The 27,763-nt window shown below is 55.0% G+C and overlaps 1 protein-coding gene across 2 annotated transcripts; it reads left to right on the top strand.

Moving 5' to 3' along the window:
• The first annotated feature begins 6,987 nt into the window (after positions 1-6,987).
• On the top strand, positions 6,988-27,497 carry HSPA12B (heat shock protein family A (Hsp70) member 12B). 2 transcript variants are annotated; one of them, XM_045086046.1, is made up of 12 exons: positions 6,988-7,230; positions 13,048-13,106; positions 14,878-14,975; positions 19,787-19,973; positions 20,305-20,409; positions 20,703-20,819; positions 22,602-22,776; positions 23,683-23,769; positions 24,209-24,313; positions 24,426-24,684; positions 25,185-25,288; positions 25,909-27,497. In XM_045086046.1, exons 4-12 carry the CDS (start codon positions 19,953-19,955, stop codon positions 26,547-26,549), a joined length of 1,614 nt encoding a protein of 537 aa, XP_044941981.1. In that variant the 5' UTR covers positions 6,988-7,230; positions 13,048-13,106; positions 14,878-14,975; positions 19,787-19,952; the 3' UTR covers positions 26,550-27,497. The 2 variants fall into 2 exon arrangements, with proteins under 2 accessions (XP_044941981.1, XP_004772912.2); XM_004772855.3 differs by lacking the exon at positions 6,988-7,230 and adding an exon at positions 15,962-16,086 and having other exon boundaries at positions 13,064-13,106.
• Positions 27,498-27,763: the final 266 nt, after the last annotated feature.

Below are 27,763 nucleotides of genomic sequence, written 5' to 3'. Positions count from 1 at the left end.
TTGGGAAGACAGTTGGTGGGTTTCTTACAAAGTTAAACCTAGTCTTACCATATGATCCAGCAGTCACACTCCTAGATATTTACCCAAATGAGCTGAAAACTCAAGTCTACACAAAACTCTGTCTACAAATGTTTATAGCAGCTTAACTTATCATTGCCAAAAACTGGAAGCAACCAAGATATACTTCAGTGAGTAAATGGATAAATAAACTGTTCCACGCATACAAGGAAATGTAATTTAGTGACAAAAAGCAATGGAGGAAGTTAAATGCATATGACCAAATGAAAGAAGCTAGTCTGGAAAGGCCACCTTCTGAGGGCTCCTGGGTGGCTCAGTCAGTTGAGTGTCTGACTCTCATTTTCGGTTCAGGTCATGATCTCACGGTTGTGGGATCGAGCCCGGTGTCAGCTGCACTCAGTGTGGAGTCTGCTTCAGATTCTTTCTACCTTACCCTCTGCCCCTCTTCCCTCTCTGAAATGAATAAATGAAATTGGGGGGGAAGGGCGCCTGGGTGGCTCAGTGGGTTAAGCCTCTGCCTTCGGCTCAGGTCATGATCTCAGGGGCCTCCAACCCGCATCAGGCTCTCTGCTCAGCAGGGAGCCAGCTTCCCCCTCTCTCTCTGCCTGCCTCTCTGCCTACTTGTGATCTCTGTCTGTCAAATAAATAAATAAAATCTTTTTAAAAAAAATCTTTGGGGGGAGAAAAAAAGGCCACCTTCTGTATGATTCCAACTATTTGATTCTGGAAAAGGCAAAATTTTTTTTTGCCTGTGGGTGCCAGGCCCTCAACAGATAAATAAATGGAGGACAGGGGATTTTTGTGACAGTGAAACTACTTTGTGTGATACTATAATGGTGAGTACATGATATTATGTATTTTTCAAAACCTATAGATGGGCAACACAAAGAGTGAAACTTAATGGAAACTATGGATTGTACTTAATAATGTATCAATGTTGGTTCAGTAATTGTAACCAATACACAAAACTAACCCAAGATGTTACTACAGGGGAAACTGTACAAGGAAAGGATATATGAAAACTTCATACTCGCCACTCAATATTTTGAAGATTTAAAACTATTTTTAAAAACAAAATCTAGGGGTGCCTGGGGGCATCAGTGCCTCTGCCTTCGGCTCAGGTCATGATCCCAGGGTCCTGGGATCTAGCCCCACATCAGGTGCTCTGCTCAGCAGGGAGCCTGCTTCCCCCTCTCTCTCTGCCTGCCTCTCTGCCTACTTGTGATCTCTGTCTGTCAAATAAATAAATAAAAATCTTTTTAAAAAAAATATATTGGGGGATGCCTGGGTGGCTCAATTGGTTGGACGACTGCCTTCGGCTCAGGTCATGATCCCGGAGTCCCGGGATCGATTCCCGCATCAGGCTCCCAGCTCCACGGGGAGTCTGCTTCACTCTCTGACCTTCTCCTCACTCATGCTCTCTCTCACTGTCTCTCTCTCAAATAAATAAATAAAATCTTTAAAAAAAAAAAAAAATATATATATATATATATATGGCGACACCTGAGTGGCTCAGTGGTTAAGCCTCCAACTCTTGATTTTGGCTCAGGTCGTCATCTCAGGATCATGAGATGGAGACCTGTGTCAGGTTCTGGGCTGGGCATAGAGCCTGCTTAAGTTTATCTCTCCCCGTCTCCCTCTGTCCTTTCCCTCCCCAAATAAATAAATAAAATCTATTGGGTGGGGGATGGGCAAAATGGAGTCAAGGGGAGTAGGAGGCACAGGCTTCAAGTTATGGAATGAACAAGTCACAGGGATGAAAGCTACAGCATAGGGACTATAGTCAGTGGTATAGTAACAGCCTTGTGTGATGACCAGTGGCAGCTACACTTGTGAAGAAAAGTTATAAGGTACAGACCTGTCAAATCACTGTGGTGCATGTAACACTGTGTGTCAACATACTTCAATTAAAATGTCACTCGGGTGGTCATTTGGGTGGTTCAGATGGTTCAGTGTCTGCGTTCGGCTCAAGTCATGATCTCCAGGTACAGGGATCAAGCCCCACATCGGGCTCCCAGATCCCACCCAGCTCAGCGAGGAGTCTGTTGCACCCTCTGCCCTTCTTCCTGCTCGTGCTTTCTCTCTCTTTCTCTTAAATGAATACATAAAGTATTAAAAAAAAAAGCTATATAAATAAATAATAAAATAAACTACATAAATAATAAAACTGAACTATATACATAAATAATAAAAAATAAAACTAGCTAAAATCTATTAATTATTTTTTAAAAGGCAATCTGTAACAAGAGAAGAATCTAGCAGATATGCGGAGAGCAGCAGAGAGGAGAGTCCCTGTGGCCAGGTGACAGCTCGATGGCTACTGAGATATTTCCAGTTCCTTGTTCCAGGCCCTCATGAGGCCCCGGTGCACCGTTTTCTGTCCCTGGATTCTATAACCTACAAACTCTGTGTCCTTGGCCCAAGCTTCTCCTTCACCTACACTGCTCTAATGGCTTTCGATACTCGTGTAACCCTTCTAAAGCCATTATCCAAATGGACCAGTCTCTGGGTGATGCTATGACAGAAGAAGTCCAGTCTGGGAACCAAAAAATCATTTCAACAACAAATTTCAAGTTCTGTGTGGTTTCTTGAATACCATGAAAGGGATACTTAGATTATAACAACACATTATAAAACCCTTTCGTCTTCCACCCACTTTGCCACACACTAGCAAAAACTTGAAAAACTCAAATTTCAAATTTCTCCCAACCCCATCCATACACATCTTTCTGCTAGCGCCCTTCCATCCTGACTCTGCCTCACAAAAAAAAAAAAAAAAAAAAAAAAAAAAAAAAAAGTCTTCTGGGAGGCAGAACCTTCCTCATGTGATGTTGGGAAGGGGGTGGATGACACTGAGACACACAGCCAGGGTCATCTTTTGTGGGCAAAAGGGTGGGGTGGGCTGCCTCCTGGGAAGCCTTCTACCCTTCTCTTTCACACTGCATACCCTGCCTGGGTGATCTCATCCACTCTCGTGGCTTCAATTACCGTCTCCATGAGGGCGACTGCCAAATTTCTACCCGCAACCCAAAACTCGGCTCTGAGCTCCAGATCTATACACCAACTGCCTAGTCAACATTTCTCTTTGGGGGCGAATCAGATAGTATTACATCCTGCTGTGGGTAACAGAGCCTGAAAACACAGCGTCCTCCACAAAAGGGTTTCTTTCTTCCGCATTAAACATCTGCAGTCATATGCTCTATCACTCATTAAACATCTGGATATGCACAGTCTGAGGCTGTCATGGGAATACTGCTCAAGTGCCTATCTCTCTGCAGGGCACTATTCTGTTACACCAGAAACTTATGTTCCAAAATGGTGGTTTGCACTCCAGTCATCCCAACAATATTCCAGGCAGTGGGATAGAGAAAAGCAGAACAAGGAACAAGGAACAACAGGCACCCACCAGCATTTAAAGCCTGGAAGACACCATATAACGCTTCTTCTTCTGTCTCATGATCCAGAACTTAGTCACGTGACTATGCCTAGCCCCAAGGAAGGCTGGGATATCTCTTCTTTAGGCTGAGTGGCCATGTGCATGGCTAAAAAGAGAAGATTGTTTAGTTAAGAACAAGAAAATAGATATCCGGGGAGGAGGCAGCTTCACAGTCTCCTCCAGCTTAACATGGCTGACATGGAGGTATTCTCTTCCCCCCAGCATGTCCTGGTCCCTTCGAGTCTTGGTCCTTTTCTGTTCCCTCACAGAACCCTGCCCTCTTTGCCTTTAGTTGCACCATTTCCTCCTCCTGGAATGTCCTTCCCACTTTTCCTAATGGATAACTCTCAGTCATCCTTCAGGGCTCAGATCAGAGGTCACCTCCTCTAAGAAGTCTTCCTGATGTTCCTGCTGGGAACCCTAATAACATCAAACTGGAGAAGGGGCTGCAAGTGGGACAGTGTTAGTGCAGAGTTCCAGAAGAGGGGCCGATTCTGGTCCTTTGGGTGTCCTTTGGGGGCAGGATGCTGGAGAGGCTCAGCAGGAAGCTGCGACCCCAGGGCTTTCTTTTTATGAAAAAAGAGGTGCCATCTGCCCATATGACAGTGGAGGTAGGGCGCTACCAAGGCTGGCCACAGGCCGGGCCTCCCACACTCCCATCTAGGATAAGGAAAGTGATGTGGCTGTGGGCCACAGAGAGGAAGTGCAGCTGGGTGGGAGCAGGCGGAGTAATTCCTGGAAGGAAGCTCGCACCTCAGGAATCTGGTAGAGGAACACTAGAGAGACCTCTGTCCCAGGAGCCCTCCTGTGCCCAGGAAGGGGCAGGCAGGGCCAGACAACCGTCAGGGAGCTGCCTCTGGGTGCCTAGGTACCATCCTCCCCTGCCAGCCTCCTGCAGCATGGGACCCGGCAAAAGACATAAGTCCCCTGAGACCATTGCTGGGTCCGAATGGGGCAGTGCCCAGTTCTCCCAGAAACCTCAGTTTCTCTTCTGTACAATGAGGATGGAGGGCCCTGTTGCCACGTGTTTGGTGGCAGGGTAAGCTAGCCAGCTAGGCACCAGCACACTGTGGGGTTCAGTCAACAAAGTCTACTGGTGAATAAGTCTACAGGCACCTGCCCTCCCTACAGGTGTGTATTTGTGCATGGTGGGGGGAGGGGGGCGGTGTGAGCTGGGGCAGAGCCAGTAGCCAGGCCTGGGCAGGAGGGAGGGGAGACTGAGACGCCCTGGGCTGAAACTTCCTGCTGGTCTGCCACATTGGGCCAGGATGTGGGCACTGGGGAAGGAGAGCCCTGCTTCTGCCTTCTCAACCCCGCATTTTCCTGAGAGACCCCTAGTGATCACCAGGGCTGGGGCCTCTCCCAACTGACACAGCACCCACAGCAGGGTCCAAGGGGCCAGTTTCTTTCCGAGGGCTCAAGGGAAAGGAGAATGTTGCTGAGCAGGTCAGGGCTAGGGGCCTGGTCCAGGGGGAACAGAGCTCTGGAGCTTGTGTTCAAAGGCCTGGAGAGGAGGCTGGAGGTTAGGTCTGGGAAGGAGAGCTTGAGAGGTCAACCAAGGGCCGTCCACACCTTGGATCACTTGGATCTTCTCCTGTAGGTAATAGGGAGCCCCAGAGAATATAAGTGATGAAGGAATGGAGCCAGGCTTGCACTTTGGAGAACGGCCTTCATTTGCACCATAGAAATGGGCTGGAAGGGCAGGGCATCCTCGAGAGATGAGCCAAGGTCAGAGTGGGAAAGCCTGGCCTGGAGACAGGCTGCTCCTGGGAGGATACTCTCAGAGGCTGAGCCTTCCTCCAGCTTCCCCACCCCGGGAGAAGCAGAAAGCCGGTGAGGTCAGTGGGTGGGACCACAGTGGCCCTGGGAGGGGAGAGGAGGGTGTTGCAAGGGCACAGAGAGAGGGTGGTAAAGGCAGGGGCTCTGCAGGATCCTTGTGCATGACCTCCTGGGCCCAAACCTGCTGGCAACTGAGTCGAACATTCTCGAATTTGAGGATTCACTGGGATTATTTGCTGTCCTTCTCTTCTGTTAGACTGGAAGCTGCCCAAGGGTGGGGCCTGTGAGTCCCAAGTCAGACTGAGAGGGCCTGAAATGGGGGGTGGGGTGGGGACAGAAGGCTGCCAAGTGGGAGGATGCCGAGGGTTGAGAACCCCTTACCATGAGTTTTCTTACTCCTGCTCAGAGTGAAGCCCTCAGAGATGAGCCAATAGGTAGAGCTCCAGGTCGGGCGGGAATGAAAGCACAGTGGAAAGGCAAAGGAAAAGGAGAGGACAGGCTGCGTTGGCGGGACCAGACCCTTTGCCTTGTCCCCATATACTCCCCTGCAGCCACGTCGGCCCTCCCAGGCTTTGTTTAACCTCTGGAATGACAAGAAGGGCTGACAGCCCCCGTCACACACCCGCCACACACCCAGACAAGTCCAAACACATGCACAAAGACACACATCTATCATATACACAGACACAAAGACACAGTCACACAGACGTCCCAAGAGACGCACTGAACACATGAACATGGAGTCACTGGCATCCAGAGCCGCACTCACACTCGCAGACGCACACACTCCCCGGAGCAGCCAGTGGAGGCTGCTGATTGGATGCTTTGCTGGCTTACTGACTAGCTACAGACGGACTGAGCCCTCTGGTGCAGCACACCCCAACCCTGGCCTTGCTGCAGGGGTGCTCCAGGGCAGTGCCCTGGATCAGAAGGGCAACAAGCCCAGGAAATGTGGCACTTTAGCTGACGAGCTTTTAAAGATGAGCAGTGGGCCGGGCCTAGGCCCTCCAGAACCAGGAGGTGATGGAGGGCAAGGTAAGTTAGCTGCCTCAGAGGGGCTTAGCTGAGAGGGGTCTCCATCTGGCAAACCCCTGTTTGGAGCCATGTCTGAGCATCTCCCCACCCACCCCCACCCCCACCCCCACCCAGGGCCTGGTTAGGACCGGAAGGCTGTGAGCGCTCTAAGGAAAGGGGCTGGGTGCTCTTTAAGGAGGCTGGGTGAGTTCCCAATGAGCCCCCTGCCAGAAATGGGGCCCCAGCCTTCGAGAACCCTTCCTCAATGCTCCAAGCTTCATCAAGGACAGAGCTAGGCCCCAGCCTGGGGCCCAAGGGGCTGACCTCACCTTGGATTCCGCCTTTTCTGTCTGACCCTTGGAGACCTGGCTAGGGCTGGGGGGGGGGGGCGGGGAGGAGAGTTGGATGGGCTGGGGACTGAAAGGAGTCTGGGCCAGGGGACGGGAGGGGTCTGGGGACCCTCCCTCACCAGCCGCTAGGCTCGGGAGTTTCGTTTCGAGCTGCGAGCTGCGCTGGCCTGATCTGAGCCCCGAGGTGGGCCCTTTGGGGAGGGGAGGGGGAGCCCCTCCGCCGCCTGCCGGCAGCAGGAGGCCGACGAGGGGTCTGGAATTCCTCTTCCCTCCCTCCACCTCCCCTCCTCACCCTTCCCTCCCACCCCCGGCTGCGGGCTGGGCGGAGTGGGGAGGCGCAGCGGCGGGGCGCTGGAGGGGCGCAGGGAGGGGCCGCGACGCGGGGTCGGAGTGGGCCCCTCGGAGAGGCCCGCGCAGGCAGGCCCCGCCCCGGCCTCGCACATCTGGGCAGGGAGCGCGCGGCCATCCGGCCTGGGGGAGGGGGCGGCGGCCGGGGTGGGCGGCGCGGGGCGAGCCGGAGGCGAGGGCTGGGCGCACGTCGAGGGCAGCGGCCGCCGCGGCGGGGCACAACCACGGGCTGCGGGCCCGGGATCGAGGCGGCTGGACGGAGGTCGAGCTGTCGGGAGGGCGGAGGTGAGTTCTGAGCGGGCTCCCAGAGGAGAACGTCGGCTAGGTGGCTAGGTGTGTGCCGTCCTGGGGTCCCGGGCTGTCGGCTGAGGGCCCCCCGCCCCCGGAAAGACTTTCTAACCCTGGGCAGCCGGGCTGGGGACAGATCCTTCAAGCCGTTCTCTCCAGTGGGGCTGCGGGTTCAGAATAGCAGTTGGAGCGGCGATGGTGGGCTCCCACCCTGGCGTCGGGACCCCTCACCGGCTATGCGGAGGTTGGGGGACTGAGTAGACCCCTGTGCCCCGGTAGGGGTGGGGTTTGGGAGCTGGGAGGTCTGCTCCAGTAAGCCAGTTTGTGGAGGATACAATGCCTACGCCAGAGGTGGAGACCTGGGGTTGAGTGGGGGGGGGGGGTCACCTGGTCGAGGAAGGGGGTTCCTAGGGCCTATGGTCCGGGAAGCTCGAGAGTGGCACAGTGGCCAGGATGCTGCAGTTCCTGACTGTGGGCAGGCCTCCGCACAGGGACCTCTGGTTTCTTTCTGTGAGGCCGGCTGGGGGGCCCAGGTGGCCAGGCGTCTGGGCTCCATGTCTGGGCAGTGGACACAGTTTGTAAAGCAAGCTCCTGCGGGGCAGAGAGACTGGGAAAGAGTGAGCTCTAAAATATGGTCTCCCTGTGAGACCAAGTGCAGCCCTGGAGCCCTGAAGGTAAGGGAGGTGAGGGGGTACTGGTGGGCAGAGGATGGGAGGGGCTTCAGTGGGCTCTGCCGGACAGAGGTTGTTTGTGAACCGATTTGTGAACTGACTGCTGCGGTGATGAGGACTCAACGGGGGTGGGGCAGGATGTGTGGGGGGAAAAAAGCTGAGGACAGGGAGGGGCCCGTGCAAGGCCATTTATGCCTCCCCCTGCCCCAGCCCAGGAGGCAGCCCCCCTACCCCACAGGCTCCTCATGGTCCCTCTCCTTGAGGGTTCCTTTCCACAGACAGACTGGGGCAGCCCTTTGGGTGCCATTTCTCATTTGTCGGTTCTTGGCCCTGGTTGGTCTAGTCTGTGGCTTGGGAGAAATGCCTGTGGCCTCTCTGCCTGCTGACAGGGTCCTGTTCCGTTAAAGAGCTGGCAGGATATTGAGCAGAAAACAGTGGACAGGAGAGGCAGGGTCCAGTGAAGGGAAGCGTGCAGGGGAGAGAGGGGTACTGTAAAGATCTGGGTGGGCTCTTTGTCCTCATGGGCAGAGGACAGGTATGTGTGGAGCGCTGAAATCCAGCAACACCATGTACCCTCAGTGCTCTTTGGGGACATAAGTATCCAGCCTTAATTTCCCCTCTCCAGGAAGAGATTCTTGGAGAATATTCTCCATCAGGCCCAAAGTCCTTCGCTTTTGTGAGTCTGGGAAGCATTCTGGAATGGGAGTCTCAGTTTCTGAGTTCTTGGACTGAGCCACACCCTGTCCTGGCCCCGGGTGAAAGATAGGTCATACCTATTGGGTAGAAGTCAGGGCCAGGCGTCAATATGAAGCTCGAGATGAGAGAGCAATATGAAGCCAGGGGCTAGGGATCAGTCCATAGGAGGGTGAAGGGGATGTCTGTGAGCAGGGTAGGGGTCAGGCTAGGGCCAGAGTTTAGTCTGTGCTTGTTGCCAGGAAATGAAGTTACTTTCTGTGTAAATCAAACTGCCCTACCCAGTTATGCTCAAACCCCTAAGCATCACCAGTCTGAAATTAGTGGGCCCCTGGGGTGGGGGTCTACTTTGCCCCATCTCCAGCTATGGCTACTGCCCAGTCCTAGCTTTGGGGAACGAGTGTTGTCCTGATTAGCACTCATGATTAGAGTGCCTCTCCGAGTCCCACTCAGAGTGCCTCATGATTAGCACTGTCCTTAAATGTTTCTGGGTGTGTATGCATGGTGGGGAGGTGTCCCAAAGACACATAAGGCTGCCGCCCCCTTCTGCCTCCATCTCTCAAAGAATCATCAGGATCCTCCTCTAACACAGAGGGATTCAAGTCCTCCCTCCCTCGATAAAGAACTCAGAATGATTAGAATAAGTCTCAATAAGACCAAAATTTCTGGGGCACCTGGGTGGCTTCATCAGGTAAGTGTTAAGTTTCTGCCTTCGGCTTGGATCATGATTCCCAGGGTGCTGGGATGAAGCCCTGTGTCAGGTTCCCTGCTCCACGAGTCTGCTAATCCTGCTTCTCCGTCTCCCTGTCACCCGCCCCCATCCCACCATGCTCTCTCTCATTATCTCTCTCTCTCAAATAAATAAATAAAAAAAAATTTTTTTAAAGACCAAAACTTATAACAAGAGAAAATTTAGAATCTATACTATGAAGGAAAAGAACAACTGCTCTCATCTGTCCAAGTCCTGCCTTTATCAACCACCTTCCTTACCTGGACTTGTCACTTTTTTTTTTTTTAAGATTTTATTAATTGATTGACAGAGAGAGGGCATGCACAAGCAGGAGAGCAGCAGAGGGAGAGAGAGAAGCAGGGTCTCCGCTGAGCAGGGAGCCAGATGCGGGGCTCGATCCCACAACCCCAGAGTCATGACCTGCACTGAAGGCAGATGCTTAACCGACGGAGCTACTCAGTGCCCCAGAACTTGTCAGTCTTAACAAGCCCTTGTGTGACCCATTTTATAGGATAGACACTGAAGCACAGAGAGGTGACATGATGTACTCTGACCAGATGCCGTAATAGGCCCTTGCCTACCCTGAGACCCCCCGAGGAGAGGCACTCTGTGTTCACATACTCAGAGATGGGAGATAATTGGAACAGGCAGCTTCAGATAGCTGGAGGATTGTAGCACACAGTTTGGACATGGAATCCAGCTTAGAGTGATGACTCCAGAGTCTTTTTTTCCTGGTGGTTCTAGATTGATTCTCCTCCAAAAACAATAGCATTGGTCCAGAAAAGCCATTCATTCATTCAGCCACTTAGCAGAGAGCCTGACACAAACAAAGAAATGCTTAGTATTTGCTGAAGAATCGAGACAAGCATACATAGGGCTTCTCCCTTGTGGCCTTGATCTAGCCACGTGTGTGCTGGTGAATGTTTTACTGTCAACTCTCTCAGAGGGAGAAAAACCTGATGTATAGTGTTTGCCAATTTCAGTGGTGTAAATGCTTCCATCATGGCTGGTTTTAAGTTTCCCAGGTGCTGTCAATCAGTGCAGAGTTGGGAAGACACGCACAATCAGCTGCTAGGGCTGGGGAGAACCTCCTCCCGCACACCACTCCCTTCCCCTGAGCTGAGCCTGTGTCTGGCTCTCAGGGCTCATACCCATGCCCACTATTTGCTCTCCCTTTTCTGAGCACCACCCTGCAACTCTGAGTGCCCACAAACAGGCATTCCTGGGCCTCCAACATGTGCCGCAACAGTGTGGCAGCACGACTGTAGGTGTCTGGAAATTTCTATGGTGCTGGCCATGGGGGAATATTCTGGATATGCCTGAGTGTCCATCTGCCCTGGGGCTGGGCTGTGTCAACTGTGTGTGAGCAAGGGCGTGCACATGCATGTTCATGTGTGTGCTTACATGTCATGGCGTCCAGATCTGTGTCTGCCTGTGTTCTATTAGCAAATCTCCTGATCAGGCCACTGACTACAGAGAGGGAGTGGGCTCTGAGCAGCCTCACCTTAATCTGGGGGGACTGCCAGGTCCACAGGTGAGGATAGTGGCATGGGTGATGACTGGCCCAGGGACACATCAAGGGGCACCTCTCAAACTCGAATGTGCCCAGAACCACGGAGGATCTTGTTAAAATGCAAGTTCTGACTCGTTAGTTCTTGGGCAGGACCTGAGGTTCTGCATTTCTGATTGCAATGCAGGGGCTGCAATGCTGCTGCCTCTAGCCCAGCCCCTAGAACTTCACAGACACAAACTCAGGTTCCTCCCATCTTAGAAAGGAAAATGAAAAGCCATCCCCCACTCCTCGAGCTTTCTGTTCCTCTAGCTACTGTCCTCCCACCAGCTCCTGATCTCAGCCAAGTTTCTTGTAAGTGCCCACTGTGTTCTCCTTAGCTCTGCTCGCTTCTTGCCTAGGCTCCCTTGACTTGTACCTCATTTCCATCGTTCTGCCAAAATGCTGGCCCTGGGCCATTAAAACAGGTGTTTCGAGACTCATCAAATAACCTCTAAAGGCATCTAATTTCATGCACATCTCTTAGATCTGAGATCTTCCTGAAACCATAGCAGGCATCTGGACTCCTCGGGCAGCCCGCCTTCCCCCAGCCAGCCTTCTGTGCTGGTGCTCCCTTCTCTTCCTGCACGACTCCTCACCAGGCACCTCCGGGAACCAAGACTCCCAAAGGCGCCTCTCCATCTCAGCTTTCTCTGAGCTTGCATCATACACCAGCCGGCCCCTTAGGCTATTCTCTCCACGGTTGCAAAACTGCACCCAGAACTCTGCCCCGGGCCCCTGCCAGCCCCACCTTCTCCAGTATTCTCCGCCTCACTGTCCACCTCCGAGCTCCAGTCGGACAACGTCACCCTTGACACCTGCTTCTTCGCAAAACCCCCATATCCAGTCTGGCCATCTGCTGTCAGCCCTCTTGGGTTTTTTGGTTTTTTTAGGTTTTTATTTATTTATTTGACACAGAGAGAGAGAGAGATCACAAGTAGGCAGAGAGGCAAGCAGAGATAGAGGAGGGGAAGCAGGCTCCCTGCCGAGCAAAGAGCGTGATGCGGAGCTCGATCCCAGGACCCAGAGACCACAACCTGAACAAAGGCAGAAGCTTAACCCACTGAGCCACCCAGGCACCCAGCCCTGTTGATTTTACCCTCTAACTTAACCTTAACCTCTAACTTTTACCCTCGATCTTCAGAACTCCACCTCTGTCTCAAGACACACAGCCACCACCATCTTCTGTTGCCTGGAACCCTGATGGGGCTTCTGCTTCCCTGCCAGCTGCTATGATCTGCACCCTCCCTATAGCCTGGGAGGCTTTGTAAAATGCAGGTCACACCGCCATCTCTACTCTGCTACTTCAGACCTTTCCAGATTTGGTGTTGCCCTTCATATAAAACCAGATCTAAAATAGGGAGCCCAAGAGCTGCCTGGATGGCTCAGCTGTCTGTCTGCCTTTAGCTCAGGTCATGATCTCAGGGTCCTGGGGTGGAGCTCAGCTCCTTGGGCTCCCTGCTCTGCAGGGGCGTCTGCTTCTCCCTCTCCCTCTGCCCCTTCCCCCTGCTCACGTGTGCTCTCTCTCTCTTTTTCTCAAATAAATAAATAAAATCTTCAAAAATAAAAGTAAATAAATAAATGAAATAGGGTCCCCAAGGGCCTGCCTACAGGATCAGCCCAGCCCAGCCTAGCCCAGCCTCTCTCTCCAGCCTTACCAAGCCTTTCTGCCTGGTTTATTTATATCCAGCTGTGACCTTGACAGCATCGTTTGTAACCTCAAATGCACTTGGGTGGTTCTCTGACCCTTATCCGTCTCCCCACCAGGCTGTGGGCCTCTGGGGCAGCAGCAGTGTCTCTCTGGGTCGCAGATGTCCGCCAGCACCTGGCACAGAGTGGGCACTTGAAAACATGCAGGAACAACCTGATTCCAACAAAGCCGCTGTTGAGATGTTTTCTGAGACAAGTGGGGACTGTGGGACTGAACGTTAGATGAGCCTGAGAAATTACTGTTCGTACTATTAAACGTGAGGTCGGTGTGGTGACCCTGTTTTTAAAAATCTTTATCTGTTGGAGAGACATATTAAAGAATTTATAGGTGAAACAACACGATGCCTGGGACTCGCTTCAAAGAACTTCAGCCAAAAGCAAGCAAAGAAAATAAATAAGCATTCAGGGAGGAAACAAGGGAACAAATAAATGCCATTCTGTTTGTCTGTTCCTGCTCACAGTCCCAGGCCTGCAAAGATGCTGGCGGTCCCAGACATGGGTCTGCAGGGGCTGTACATCGGTAAGTCTCCCCTCCCCCCGGCCCAACCCTGGCCCTGACCCACCACTGCACTCACCCTGGCACTGAGACCCACCCCTGGTCTGCCCATGGGTGCCTCTCCCAGAAGAGATTGCTGAGCAAGTGTGTGTGTGCAGAAAGGTTGGTGCACACAGGGCTGTGTACGTTAAGTGTGTGTCTTTGAGTGTGTGTGTGCACGGTGCGGGGGTTCTTCCCAGGACTATATGAGTGTGGGTGTCTTGAGGAGGGTCTGTGTACTCGGGACCTGGTATGAGTGTGTGTGTCTGTGTCTGTGTCTTCCTGCGGGCAGGTCTCTGTGTGCAGGGCCTCGTGTGAGAGCGTGTGTATTGGCAGGTGGCTTTGCACGCATGGAATTCTGTGTGTATATGCCTGCAGTGGCCTGTGGCCTGGCCTGGGAGCAGGCTCTACATTCTCTGCAGGGGTGGGAGGCCAGGAGGCAGGAGGGACACTCCTCAGGAAGTCCATTAACAAAGACCTGGCGGGCTGGGCCTTCCTTCCTGCCTCCCTTCCCAGGCTCAAGCCACAGCAGCTCAGCCCCTCAAGCTGGGGCTGCTGGCAGGGCCCAAGCCCGGACCTGCCACCTAGAAAAAAGGAGCCCTGGGAGAACCCTCCGGCACCTCAAGACAGACTCTGGCCCTGGCCAGGCACTTCGAGTCCCCTCATGCCTCACATATGTTCCTGGGGTACCCCAACACCAGGAAGAGTGGGGATCTAGTAGGGCACAAGGAAGGACAGCTGCTGAAGAAACATAGGCCCCAGGCCTGGCTCAGCCTGAATCCTGCCAGACCAGTTCAACATGTCCACAGGTCTTCACACCAGACCCTGTCAGCCTCCCGGGCCAGCCTTCCTGTCCCCACACCCGAATCTCAGGGCGCCCCAGTACCCTGGGCAGGGGCCTTCTCAGGGCCCAGTGTGGTGATGAGGCACTACCAGCCCACACCTAGGGAATGACCAGCCAGGCAGGCCCTTAAGCTGCCTGATCCTCCAAGCCAAGCTCTGGGCTGCCTTCTGGAGCTTCTCTGCTCCCTCCCAACAAAGATCCAACTTGGTCCTGAGCCTGCGAGGGGGTTTCAGTGGGGCCTCCTTCCCCCAAATGCCGGCTCCACGTTCCTGGGGAAGGGAGGCTCAGAATCCAACTTCCTAGTGTTCTGGACACCCCCCAGCTCAGGGCTGGGCCACGGGAAGTACCGTTCCCCTTCTCGATCCTGACCAAGCAGCCAGCTGGGCCTATGCTTGGCCCTTAGTGGAGGGAGGGAGGGTTGAAGGGAGGGAGGCAGATTCCCTCGGGTCCTGATCAGAACCATTTGGCCAAACTCTATTGGGGAGCGGAGGAGCCCCACCTCGGCCTCAGTTCCATCTGCAGTTCCCCAACTTTTCTGGTTTCTCTACCCTCCACCCCAGGATTCCACCCACCCCATCTCTCCTGCCCTTCTGTCTCTAGACTCAGGTTCCCCCCCACCATCCCCCATAGTGCTTCTCTGTCTCTTCCCTCCCCTGCTGTGTCTGAGGGATGCTGGGGAAGACACTAGGTGAGGTATGGGTTACCCTGCAGGGGAAGGTCACCTCAGATGGACAACAAACTGTTAGTCTGCCCCTGCCTCAGTCTTGTCCTTCCTCCCCTCCCCCACTAGTCCCTCTTCCCCTACAGAGTGTCCCTTGCCTCAGTCCAGCAAGGACTGATGGAGAACCTCCCAGGGCCTGGCCACCCGTCCCTACCCTGATTGTGCTAGAGTGACTTGCCCTCTCTTTGCAGGCTCCAGCCCTGAGCGGTCCCCCGTGCCTAGCCCGCCCGGCTCCCCAAGGACCCAGGAAAGCTGTGGCATTGCCCCACTCACACCCTCGCAGTCTCCAGTAAGCTTGGGAGCAGGGCTCCCGGTGGTGGGTGGCCTGGGTGCTATGGAGATGGGCGTGCTCCAGAGAACAAGGCCTGGTGTTTGGCAGAGGCCTGACAGGGCCCGGGCTGGGCTGGAGGTGGCACCATGCCTCTTACCCCTGCACACTCCATTCATATCCCCCCCAGAAGAGTTAGCCTCCAGTGACCTAGGACTGTAGGGGTAACAGTTCTACTCCGGTGAGCCCCACGTAACTTCCACCCAAACAGCCCTGCTCCAGAATGCCATCCATGGACCAGAGCCTTCCTAGGGCTGGGGGACTTCTGAGCCTCTAGTGACTTCAGGTCCTTAGAGCACTCGGCCTCCTAGAGTTGCTCCCCCTCCTGTCGACCACAGCCCTCCCTGAATACAAGTTATATCTGGGAGAGACAAGACACATTGCTAAAAATTAGTTTGGAAACTACTAGCTTGAAGTATCCAGGATGTTACCCTCCCTCGAACTCCCTGGGTCACCCCACCCAGGATGGCCTCCGCCTAATGATCCAGCTTGGGGATTGCCTTGTTCTCCGGAGCCCAGGCCTGGCCTGGGAGAGGGAAGGAACCGCAGTGGGCCTGTGCACTGGCCTTTCTCCTCTGCCATAAAACCGACAGAGTCTGGTTGTCTCACTGTGGCCACAGACATCTGGGGGGTCAAATATACACAGGTCCGTGTGTTACTGGAGCTGCCCTGAGAAGATGTGAGCTGGGGGTGGGGTCAGGCCAGTCAGGCAGAGGGCAGGCGGGAACCCAAAGAGGAAAGCAGGAGCTTAAGCCCTGGCTACAGAGGGCGACCCGAGAGGCCTTGGGATTCTGCGTAGTTGGCAGCTCAGCCTGGAGCCTGGGGAGGGGAGGGGAGCCCGGGCAGGTAACTGGAGGCAGCGCCAGTTGGGAATACAGCCAGAAAAGAGGAGGGGCTCGGGCACGCAGCCCTTGGCTGCTGCCTGACTCTGGGTCTTGCCCTCACAGAAGCCCGAGACCCGGGCCCCCCAGCACGCTCCCTTCTCCGTGGTGGTGGCCATCGACTTTGGCACCACCTCCAGTGGCTATGCTTTCAGCTTCGCCAGTGATCCTGAAGCCATCCACATGATGAGGTGAGGGTGGCTGGGCTGGGAGATGGGGTCAGGGGTCCTCAGTCCCGGGGCTGGGCCTGGTCTCAGAAGGACTGTCACTGAGGACCACATGGAGTCTGCCCAGAGCTCCCTCCATCCCTAGTACACACGCATATATACATATACATGTATTTTTTTAAATAAAAGTGGGAGGGGTGCCTGGGTGGCTCAGTGGGTTAAGCCTCTGCCTTCACCTCAGGTCATGATCTCAGATCCTGGGATCGATCCCCACATCGGGCTCTCTGCTCAGCAGAAGGCCTGCCTCCCCCTCTCTCTCTGCCTGCCTCTCTGCCTACTTGTGGTCTCTCTCTCTCTGTGTCTAATAAATAAATAAAACCTTAAATAAATAAATAAAAGTGGGATATCCTACAACTTGCCTTACTTTAAACTTCCAACATTATTTTGTAGATGTTTGTGTCAACACATAAAGCCACAATTTCATTTCATTTCTCTTTTCTTTTCCTTTCCTTTCCCTCTTTCTTTTTTTCTTTCTTTTGCTTTCAAATCCACCTGCATTATTTTTTCATTGAAAAGGAAGAAGAGGGACGCCTGGGTGGCTCAGTTGGTTGGACGACTGCCTTCGGCTCAGGTCATGATCCCGGAGTCCCGGGATCGAGTCCCGCATCGGGCTCCCAGCTCCATGGGGAGTCTGCTTCTCCCTCTGACCTTCTCCTCGCTCATGCTCTCTCTCACTGTCTCTCTCTCTCTCTCAAATAAATAAATAAAAAATCTTTAAAAAAAAAAAAAAAAAAAAAAAAAAAAAAAAAAGAAAAGGAAGAAGAAAAGGCACCAAGCAAACAACACAAACAAGGCAGCCACCTTGGGCTCAAGCTCCCTTGGGCTCTGAGCATGCATCTTGGTTGACATGCCTGTTCTCTGTATCAGCTTCTGTTGAAGGCACAATTTCTTTTAATAGTTGCCTAGTATCCCACAGTATGGATGTGTCATAATTCACCCATTTTTCTGTTGATGGTTTTAAGAGGCTTCTTCCCCCTAATCGTTCACTATTACAAAAATTGCTGTGATGACTAGCCTTCCTCAAACACCTGTGCTGGGATGTGTGTGCGGGAGACACGCAGATTGCTAGGGTGAGCCCCTCAGTGGAGGTCAAAGACGTGAAGGATCAGAGGGGTCACTGAGGTAACAGGTCACACAGTTGTTGGGAAGGAGATGTGCAAAGAACCCATTCTGATGTAGCCGAGCTTTATTTGAGCAATACATTTTTTTTTTAAAGATTTTTTATTTATTTATCAGAGAGAGAGGGGGAGAGAGCGAGCACAGGCAGACAGAATGGCAGGCAGAGGCAGAGGGATAAGCAGGCTCCCCGCTGAGCAAGGAGCCCGATGCGGGACTCGATCCCAGGACGCTGGGATCATGACCTGAGCCGAAGGCAGCTGCTCAACCAACTGAGCCACCCAGGCGTCCCTGAGCAATACATTTTTTAAAAGATTTTATTTATTTGAGAGAGAGAGAGAGACATAGTTAGAGAGGGAACACAAGCAGGGGGAGTGCGAGAGGGAGAAGCAGGCTTCCCTCCAGCAGGGAGTCCGATGTGGAGCTCTATCCCAGGACCTTGGGATCATGACCTGAGCCAAAGGCAGACGCTTAATGACTGAGCCACCCAGGTGCCCCCAAATGCTCCATTTTTTGACACTCCCCTCCAGGCCTCAAAACCCTGATCCTTTGAATGTGTCTTAGTGTAGCTGCAGCCAATAGGTGGAAGAGCTTTCTAGAAGACCCCAAAGCTCTAACCCACGCTGGGACAGGGGAGCGGAGGGGCTTCGCCTGGACCGGGGAGGGTAGATGGCAGGGTAGATGGAGAGACAAACGTAAGGGTCGCTTCCTCACAGATACAGCCGACCTGTGTTGTATGCACAGGAACCGTCCTCCCCTTTCTCTGCTCCATCCACCTCCACACAAGGCCACACAGGTTACAGCCCTCTAGGAGCTGCAGGGCATCCCATAAGCGACTGAGGCCATGCTGGATTCCATGCTGGGGCTGAGGACCAAGCAAGGACACTGTCCCTCTGTCTTGTGGAGAGGACAGTCACTGGAAGTACTGGAGGACATCTTGGCTTGCCTCTCCACCTCTACCAGCCACCGAGACCTGTAATCTCTATCTTCCTAATATCTCTGGAACACCCAGCCACTTCTTTCCATGGCCACCAACCCTAAGTTCAGCCTCACCCTCTCTCACCTGGATGGGAGCAATAAATATCCTTCTCTCTGGTATTCCTTCTCCATTTTTCCTCCCCTCCAAGCTGTTGCCACCTGGGGACTGTGACCTTCCTTTTTCTTCTTTCTCTCTCTCTTTGACTGGCTTTAAGTGAAAGCCAGGATTAAGGACTTAAGAGTTGGCACTGGGGCCCTTCTTCTGGTCAAAGGTGGGCAAAGCATTAACAAAGCAGCAGTTCTACACCCACTGCTTGGCCTGTCCTGTCTTCTTTTTCTCCTGTTTGGCCACTTTGGGTCTTCCCTCATACTCTCCCAGCACAGCCCAGGGAACCACAGAATTTCCCTCCAAGCCTATGGATCGTTCCTTCCATCCATCACTTCTACTCCAGAGTGGTCAGAGCCTCCACCCGACACTGGCCCTGGAAGCTTCATCTGTTGAGTTGTGCCTGCCAGGAACAGGACTTGATCTCCTTGGAGGTGCCCTCCAACAAGTCTGCTTGAGCCTTGATCTGGGCTATCATGTCCTGGCCAGTCTCTGCAAGGGTGTGTAGGCCCTGGGCATGATCAAAAAGCTGTGTACCAGCAGCTGAACAGTGGTCACCACTGCTCCCACCACAAATATCAACCAGGGACCTTTCTAATGGCAGATGAATCTAAGAATCTTCATTCTTCTACTTAAGAACCATCAAGACAGAATTCAGACATGGCATTTGACTCTTTTCCTTAGCTGACTTTAACATTCCTGGATTTTCTTTGACTGCATAGAAACTATAGCTGATTCTCCCAGATCATTCACACCTCTAAACTTTTGCACATACTGTTCCTTCTGCCTGGATTCCCAGTTCCTTCCCCTAAAGCCTGCAGGGATAAGCTTGGCCTAGAGGTGTCAGGGCCTCTGAGAAGGCAGAGGAAGGGGAGAAAGAAGTTGCCAGGCCAATGAACTAGACAGGGAGTTCTGGGTGGAGATCCAGATGGCACCTGCAGATGGGTAGGTTTGGAATCTGTTTCAGGTTTTAGGGTACTGCTGGAGGTACAGTCAGCTAGGGTGTAGCTGCCGAGGTGGGTCAGATAGGAATGATTAATGCCTTGAAGGAGCTTGGACGGGGAAGACAGCCTGGAGGAGGGCGAATAGTCTGGCTGGGAGAAAGCCTCTGCTGGGGTCCTCTAGGGGTCCATGAGGAGGCCAGACCTAGGCAGGTAGATGATGGCTTGCTTCTGCTTAAGAGTATGGGGAGGCGAAGTCCAAAGGTGTATCTCATGGGAGGAAGCAGGATAGGGCGGATCCCATGAACACCATTTATGGAGATTTAACTGGATGCCCAGCACCATCTTCACAAGAACCCTAAGAGGTAGGTACTATTATTATTTCCATATTAGGTGTAAGAAGACTGAACCTTAGGAAGGCTAGGTGGCCTGCCCAAGGTCGCATAGCTCATCCCCAAGCCAGTACCCAACCCCACGAAGGGAGGGTTTCTCTGACCACACTGACAGCCCTGTGCCTCCACAGAAAATGGGAGGGCGGGGACCCAGGAGTGGCCCACCAGAAGACCCCCACCTGCCTGCTTTTGACCCCGGAGGGCGCCTTTCACAGTTTTGGCTACACCGCCCGCGATTACTACCACGATCTGGACCCTGAGGAGGCACGAGACTGGCTCTACTTCGAGAAGTTCAAGATGAAGATCCACAGCGCTACTGTAAGGCACATCCTGGCTCCGGGCCGCCCCAGCCAGGGAGGCGGGGCCAAGTGTGGAAAGGGAGGGGCTTACGGAAGGGGAGCAAGGTAAAAGAAGAGGCGATGATGAGGGGGCGGAGCTTGGGAGCCAGTGGGGGCGGGGCTGGGGTGGGGCTAGGATTAAAGGAGAGGCGGTGCTGACGAGAGGGGCTGGAGACAGAACTAATGTGTGATTAGCGGGGACGCTCTAGAGGCGAGGCAGCAGGAAATGGGGGTGATTTTCAGAGAGAGAGGTCGTCAGGAAGTGGGGGCAGAGCTATGGCCTTCTGCCGAATTGCCGGTGTCCCTGCCAGGATCTCACCCTGAAGACCCAGCTAGAGGCTGTGAATGGAAAGAAAATGCCTGCCCTGGAGGTGTTCGCCCACGCCCTGCGCTTCTTCAAGGAGCATGCCCTTCAGGTGCGCTGCGACCCCATCCCTCCCCACTGGGGCATGGACCCCTAGGTCCATTGTCTCCTCTCAGCCTATCCATCAGGGCTCAGAAGCCATCTTCTCCAGCCCCTGCCTTTCCATCTGATGGAGATTGCATGGGATGTACAGGTGTTGGGGAGGGGGGCGTTAGGAATTCTTCCAGTTCAGCTGGGAAGTCCTTCCTGAGGCATGATTAGCTCCTCCAGATCCCATACAAAGAAGGCTGAAGAAACCCCCTTAATCCAAGCCAGCGCACCCCTCACTGCCCCCTCCTACTCCAGGAACTGAGGGAGCAGTGCCCATCGCTGCCAGAGAAGGACACTGTGCGTTGGGTGTTGACAGTCCCCGCCATCTGGAAACAGCCCGCCAAGCAGTTCATGCGTGAAGCTGCCTACCTGGTGAGCATGGGCAGGCAGAGCAGGGGGCAGTCACTCGGGAGGGGTCCAGGGAGGCCCCCAAGACCGTCCTTTACACACAACCCTGAACCAGTCATTGCATAAAGACCTCTGGCCTTCCCCTGCTGGGCATTTTGGAGGCTTGTTGCTACCAGAGAGGGTGTGAGCCTGCAGGAACAGAGAGCAGAGGGACGAGAGGCACAGCCCAGGCTGGCTTAACCTGTGTCTTAAGTCAGGTTTCCTAGAAGCAGAGCCCAAGATAGGGGTTCTTGTGCATGGGGTGTATTGGAAAAGAGCTCTCAGGAGCAAGAGTGAGGGAAATGGACAGGAGAACGAGTTGAGCAGGAATGTGGTCTCAACCGGAGTCTAGCCTCCGCCTGATCCCATGGAGAGCACTGGAGGAAGAACTGTACCCAGCAGCTGACCACAGTGAGGCAAGGTGGCTGGCTTTTCATGCATCCCTATCAGCCTGTCATTGGTTCCTTGGGGTGTGGGAGAAAGTTCTCCAAGGGACGTGGTTTCCATTCAGCTGAGGGCAGTTCTCCAGAGAAGAGGGCAGCTGGGACACAGGAGCCGCCAGCTATGGAGGGAAGTGATTTGCACCAATGCTCGCTGGGCTTCCTACCATAAGAAGCCCAAAGGTCTGGAGAATGGGAGGTGGTGTACAATTCAAGTCCCCCCACCTCCAGTGAGATGGGGTGGGGAAGAAGGGGAGCACAGCCTCCCAGAACAAGACTTATTGCTTGGTCCTCACCCTGGGCCCTCAGGAAGATGCCCTAGGTCCTCTAAAAGGCCTGTTGGTACACCCCCTGGAAAATACCAGAACCCTCAACCCTCACACACCTGTTCGCCAGGCATGCCCAGGCACCAGGTCTGTCACCAGAAAGAGCTAACCCTGAGGCAGTGGGCATCCCCCCTGCAGAGACCAGGATGAAAGCAAAGCTGTGCCCAGCCAGAATAAACACCCCCCACCCTCGTGCCCTCTGCCAGTTTATCCACCCTGCTTCCTCCCACACCGTTCCCTGGCTGCCAGTTCAGGAAGGGCTGACCCTGGGCAGGAAGTCTCTACACCCACCCATCCCCAACCCCCACCTCATCAGAATCCAGGGAATCCCACAAAACCCTAAAGTACTTCCCAGAGGGATCCCCTGTCCTGATACAGGAAATAACAGATCCCAAGTGTTTTTCTCCCCTCAGCAGGCCCGTCCGGGTGCCTGCAATTTCACTGTTTGATTGTCTCCTGGTGCCTAGATCAGAGTTCTCCTGGGAGTGGGGAGTCCTGTGGCTACTGTCTGGCACCAGCCTGGTGAAGGAAAATGGTTCAGTGAGCCAAAGGGGAACCACCCCCCCCCACACACACACCGTCTGGTCGTTACACCCCCATACCCATACCCACTGTGCTGGGGTCTGAGCTAACACCCTCAGCCAGTGCTCAGCTGGCTAAGCCTGCACCTGTGAGGGGGACCTTGGTGCAGCCTGGGCCACCTTGGGCAGCTTGGAGAGGCAGATCCCAGGTGCTCTAGGTTTTCACTGTCTAGGGTCTCTTCCTGATGGGCAACGCCATGGTATTCTTGACTGTGGCTGTGCCCCTCCCCAGGCTGGTCACAGGGTAGCTGTGAGGTAGCTCCAAGTTTGAGTGGCATGGAGGGGCCTACCATGGGTGGGATGTGATGGGGAGGAACTGGGAGATCCATAGGCTCTGGCTGCTGCCCAGAGGTGCCATCTTAGGTGTGACACCTGGCCCATGGTATTCCCTGGCCCTGCCCGCCCCCCACCAATCCCCAGGCTGGCCTGGTGTCCAGGGAGGATGCAGAGCAACTACTCATCGCCCTGGAGCCAGAGGCTGCCTCTGTCTACTGCCGCAAGCTGCGTCTACACCAGCTCTTGGACCTAAGCAGCCGGGCTCCGGGCAGTGGACGCCTGGGTGAACGCCGCTCCATCGATTCCAGCTTCCGGCAGGGTGAGCTGCCCCCAGGGGCACTGACCAATGGTATGACATTTGCCCTGGGAGGGTCAGAGGGACACTGAGGCCAAAGGCTCAGCCATGTCTGACATGAAGAAGAGACAACCTTCCCTCCCACCCCCCTGCCCCAACCCTCTCCAGCCCCGTCTGAGAGGACAGAAACATCTCTGATGGAATTCAGTCTGAGGGAGGAGGCACAGCCTTGACCTGGGGGAGTCCAATCTGAGGACAGAGATTTCACCTTGCCCTAGGAGATCATTGTCTGAGGAGGGTAGGACTCAGCCCCAGTCCTGAATCTGAAGGTAGGGGAAACCACCTGTCCTGAGGGGTGCTCAGGTACTAACAAAGGAGAAAGCCAGCCCCCACTCTGATCCAAGGTGGTCTTCAAGAGTTTCAACAGCCCCTGAACCAGTCACCTTTCCCATCCTAGTACATCAACTGTCATCCCCCTTCCCCCCACAATAGCCCTGAGCTCCTGCTACTATGCTCAGGCTCCAGTGCCTGCACTGGGCACTGAGATAGCTATGATCAATCTTAGTCACTCTTCCAGATGCCATCTCCCATGACCCCCCTGGACCCCTCAGGACCTCCTCCCCTGGCAACACAAGATCCTCCAAACTGTCCTAACCCCAATCTTGCACTGCTGTGAGCCAGCCTGCATTAAGGGAATGTCCTGCAGCCAGAAATACTTCCCCTCAACTATTGGTCACAGCACCTGAGTTTACCCCATAGTGTTTTTCTGGACCCTTCAAGGTTCAGCATTGCCTTCCCCTAGTTAGGAGTAGAGCAGGAGTTTCAGAACTGGTTGGTCCAGATGCTCGTGGAGGGTGCTGGTGAGAGGACGGGGGCCAAGCTGAGGCACCTCCTTCTAACTCCACCGTCCTGCTGTACCTTGACCCCCAGCCCGTGAGCAGCTGCGCCGTTCCCGCCACAGCCGCACCTTCCTGGTGGAGTCTGGCGTTGGAGAGCTGTGGGCAGAGATGCAAGCAGGTGGGGAAGGAAGGACCGAGGGACGTTTCTTGGTTCCTGCGGGGAACATATATGATAGGGGGCAAGGGAACATTCGCGAAGTGGGTGTCAGACCCTAAAAATCCCACCCCTCCTCCTCCATCAGCTGCATCTAACCTGGCCATGTCCTGTCACCTGCAGCCCCACCCCACTCAGCCACCCCCCTAACTCCCACTTCTCCTTGGCATTTTCCGCGGATGGTTGCAGAGTCCTGGAAACACTTTTCCCCAAAACCTGGTGGCCTAAGGTTCAAGCACCTGAAGTCCCTTACAGCCACCGCCCCCCCAGCCTCCCTGCAGGCAAGGCTCCGGGCTGGGGCAGGGCTGGGGGCTGGGGGCTGGGTGCTGGGTGAATCTGGAAGAGAGGCAGAGTTGAGGGTGCAAAGCAGGCCGGGAGTGTATGCTCACGCTCAGCGCCGCAGGAGACCGCTACGTGGTGGCAGACTGCGGAGGAGGCACGGTGGACCTGACCGTGCACCAGCTGGAGCAGCCACATGGCACCCTCAAGGAGCTGTACAAGGCATCTGGTGAGTAGCCAGCCAGCAGCACCCTTCATACCCAGTGTGCCCAGGTCCCCCTGCGCCCCCTGGGCGGTGGAGTCTGCGCTGATGCCCCCCTCTTTACCCCTGCCGACGCCAGGCGGTCCCTATGGCGCGGTGGGCGTCGATCTGGCCTTTGAGCAGCTGCTGGGCCGCATCTTCGGCGAGGACTTCATCACCACCTTCAAAAGGCAACGGCCAGCAGCCTGGGTGGATCTAACCATTGCCTTCGAGGCCCGCAAACGCACTGCAGGCCCGCACCGCTCAGGGGCGCTCAACATCTCGCTGCCTTTCTCCTTCATCGACTTCTACCGCAAACAGCGAGGCCATAACGTGGAGACAGCCCTGCGCCGGAGCAGGTGGGTTTGGGGACCACAGACTCAAGCAGGGTTTGCCGGTGGGGTAGGCCCCCAGAAGGGAGGACGTGGGCCCCAGAGGACAGTGGGAGTGTGCCCCCACTGCCCAGCACGCATTTATTGCCAGTGGACAGCAGGAGAGGGGCATGAACATCCCAGCTAGAATCCATGGCGGGAACTGGGACAGGAATCTTGAGCCCCGGCAGAAGGGCTGACATCTTTCTCCTCCCCGCACCACAGGGGACACAGGCGCCACACACACACACACACACACACACACACACGGTGCCAGCCAGTGTGCCTTAGTTCTTCTGCCTAGAGACAAAGGGAGGCTCCTCTCCTGGGACTTCATGCCTGGAACTGGACCAGGCAGGCGGCTAAAGCCCCTGGGGTAGTGGGGCTGGGAGGAACACACTATGCAGTCAGCACCCAGGCACATTGGCCTGGAGCAGGGGTAGAACCCCACACCCCCACCGATAAGCCTGTGCCCCCTTCACCAACAGTGTGAACTTCGTGAAATGGTCCTCACAGGGGATGCTCAGGATGTCTTGCGAGGCCATGAACGAGCTCTTTCAGCCCACGGTCAGTGGGATCATCCAGCATATAGGTGAGTGCCTGCCTGAGTCCTCCACTAACCCTGACATTCACGCTCAGATGCAGGAATGATTGCAGTTCGTGATAATGCCTGGAAGCCTCCACACACCCGTACACTGAAATGAGACCCAGAATCATCTGAAACACCTGGAGGACACAGTGTAGTGGGTATTAAGAACTAGGTGGGATGATGTGTGTAGTCTCTTCTCTGACCGAGGTCAGGTGCCTCGGTTTCCTTGTTTATAAAATGGGGTAATAGTACCGGGTTCCCAAAAGTGTCATCCCAGGGATTTAAATGACCTCAAGTATCTAGAGACGTGCACAGTCGGCAGGAGCACTTAGTACACGCAAATGCACATCCTTGTCGCCCTCCACGAAGTGATGGGAGAAGCAGAGCCCGTGACGACTGCCCAAAGCACTCAATGAAAACGCTCCATGTTTCCCCGAACGCGGCTATCGTTTGAGGGTGTAGGAGCTGACATCTTTCTCCTCCCCGCACCGTGTCTAGTTGTCATCCGGGTACGGGATGGCGGAGGGGAGGTGCCTGTGGCCACCGCGGCAGCCTCCGAGGCTGGGGCTCGCTCTCACCCCGCGTTCCCTCTTCTCTGTACCCCACCCTGCCCCCTCCCGCAGAGGCGCTGCTGGCGCGGCCAGAGGTGCAGGGCGTGAAGCTGCTGTTCCTGGTTGGCGGCTTCGCGGAGTCGGCTGTGCTGCAGCACGCGGTGCAGACGGCGCTGGGCGCCCGCGGGTTGCGCGTGGTGGTCCCGCACGACGTGGGCCTCACCATCCTCAAGGGCGCGGTGCTGTTCGGGCAGGCGCCGGGTGTGGTGCGCGTGCGCCGCTCGCCGCTCACCTACGGCGTGGGCGTGCTCAACCGCTTTGTGGCCGGGCGCCACCCGCCCGAAAAACTGCTGGTCCGCGACGGCCGCCGCTGGTGCACCGACGTCTTCGAGCGCTTCGTGGCCGCCGAGCAGTCGGTAGCCCTGGGCGAGGAGGTGCGGCGCAGCTACTGTCCCGCGCGGCCGGGCCAGCGGCGCGTGCTCATCAACCTGTACTGCTGCGCCGCTGAGGACGCGCGCTTCATCACCGACCCAGGCGTGCGCAAGTGTGGCGCGCTCAGCCTCGAGCTGGAGCCGGCCGCCGACGGCACGTCCTCCGGCCGCCGCGAGATCCGCGCCGCCATGCAGTTTGGCGACACAGAGATCAAGGTCACCGCCGTCGACGTCAGCACCAACCGCTCCGTGCGTGCCGCCATCGACTTTCTCTCCAACTGAGGGCTTGGTGCCAGCCCGACCCCATGCCAGGCCCCGCCCTCTTGCGATTGGGGGTCTGGGGTGTCGGTTTGCGGCGGACAGAGCTGCTGGTTCTGAAGTCAGCGCCTGCCCCCCACCCCGCCCTCCTTTCCGGGGAGCTGAGGTCACAGGATGGGTGGGGACAGACTCTCGCTTTGGATTTGGGCCCGGGGCGGCTGACTGGAAGGCTTTAGAGCCCTGCCAAGCAAGGGCTCAGATCAAGGAGTCAGAAGAGGTTTGTAAGATGGTGCGCCCATAAGGGGTGACCCCGAAGGCAGAATGCACCAGAAGACCAAGTCCTGGCCTGAACTGGGGATGGGGGGGGCGGTGAGGGTAGAGGGGTGGGAGGTGGAGGCAGCTGGGAGAGGCAGAGCAGGGCCGCTGCGGGACGGGGAGCAGAAGGATGGAGGATATGCAGGGCTTGGGCCTGAAGGGCCCAGTGCATGGCTGATAAGCTCAGCCAGCACAGGGCGCTGGGTGGAGAACCTCTATGGGGCAGAAAAATGGCTGGAGACTGGCACAAGTAACACAGGGATAGAGGACCTTCCTGGGTGTGGTACTGACCAAGTGTGACTGTTAATTTTTAACTTTCTCAATTAACAGGCTAAAGAGGAGGGTGCAGGATGAAGGCACTTATGAGAGGATGTGGGGATGCTGGCTGGGGGGAACCTTCCTTCAGGACAGATTAATTCATCTAAGAAGGCCCCAAGGGCAGCCCATGAATGACCCAGTTGCACCCTGTCCCAGTCATCAAAGGGCATAGGGGTTGGGGGGCTGTAGGGAGACAGAAGGAGAAATAAGGGCTGATCCTGGCTCTGCCATCAACTCGATGTGCCATTGGGACATTCCCTGCCCCCCCCCCATGACATGCATCTGCCCCACCTGCCTCAGAACCCTAGGTGACAATAAAGCGTTTATGCTTAAGGTGAAGGTATAGCCTGTTGGTACCTCACAAGAGGGGACCTCAACAGCGTAGTGGAGAGGGGCTGGGTTCAAAAAGGGGAGAGTGCTTTCTGCTCTGCACCGCTCTGGGAACTGACCAGAAGGGGGTGCTGTTGTCTCTGTCGCAAACATCCCAAACAGAACTCCCTCCCTAAGACTTCTGTCTGGCCTAGGGAGAAGACCCCATCCCCATCTGAAGCCTAGTGAGTTATACCCAGGCTTAAAATACCTAGCTTGCATACTTCTTTTGGGGC

Source organism: Mustela putorius, unplaced genomic scaffold, assembly GCF_011764305.1.
Source record: "Mustela putorius furo isolate JIRA1106 unplaced genomic scaffold, ASM1176430v1.1 tig00000874_pilon_pilon_pilon, whole genome shotgun sequence".
Taxonomy (NCBI): Eukaryota; Metazoa; Chordata; class Mammalia; order Carnivora; family Mustelidae; genus Mustela; species Mustela putorius.
Note: the sequence above shows the minus strand (reverse complement) of the source record. Positions and strands in the feature narration are given on the sequence as shown.

Excerpts from the sequence above, each read along its gene's own strand:
- HSPA12B (XM_004772855.3), top strand. The coding sequence starts at position 13,064 with ATGCTGGCGGTCCCAGACATGGGTCTGCAGGGGCTGTACATCG. Across the intron at positions 20,410-20,702 it reads TCAAGGAGCATGCCCTTCAG|GAACTGAGGGAGCAGTGCCC; the intron begins GTGCGCTGCGAC and ends CTCCTACTCCAG. Across the intron at positions 24,685-25,184 it reads ACAGCCCTGCGCCGGAGCAG|TGTGAACTTCGTGAAATGGT; the intron begins GTGGGTTTGGGG and ends CTTCACCAACAG.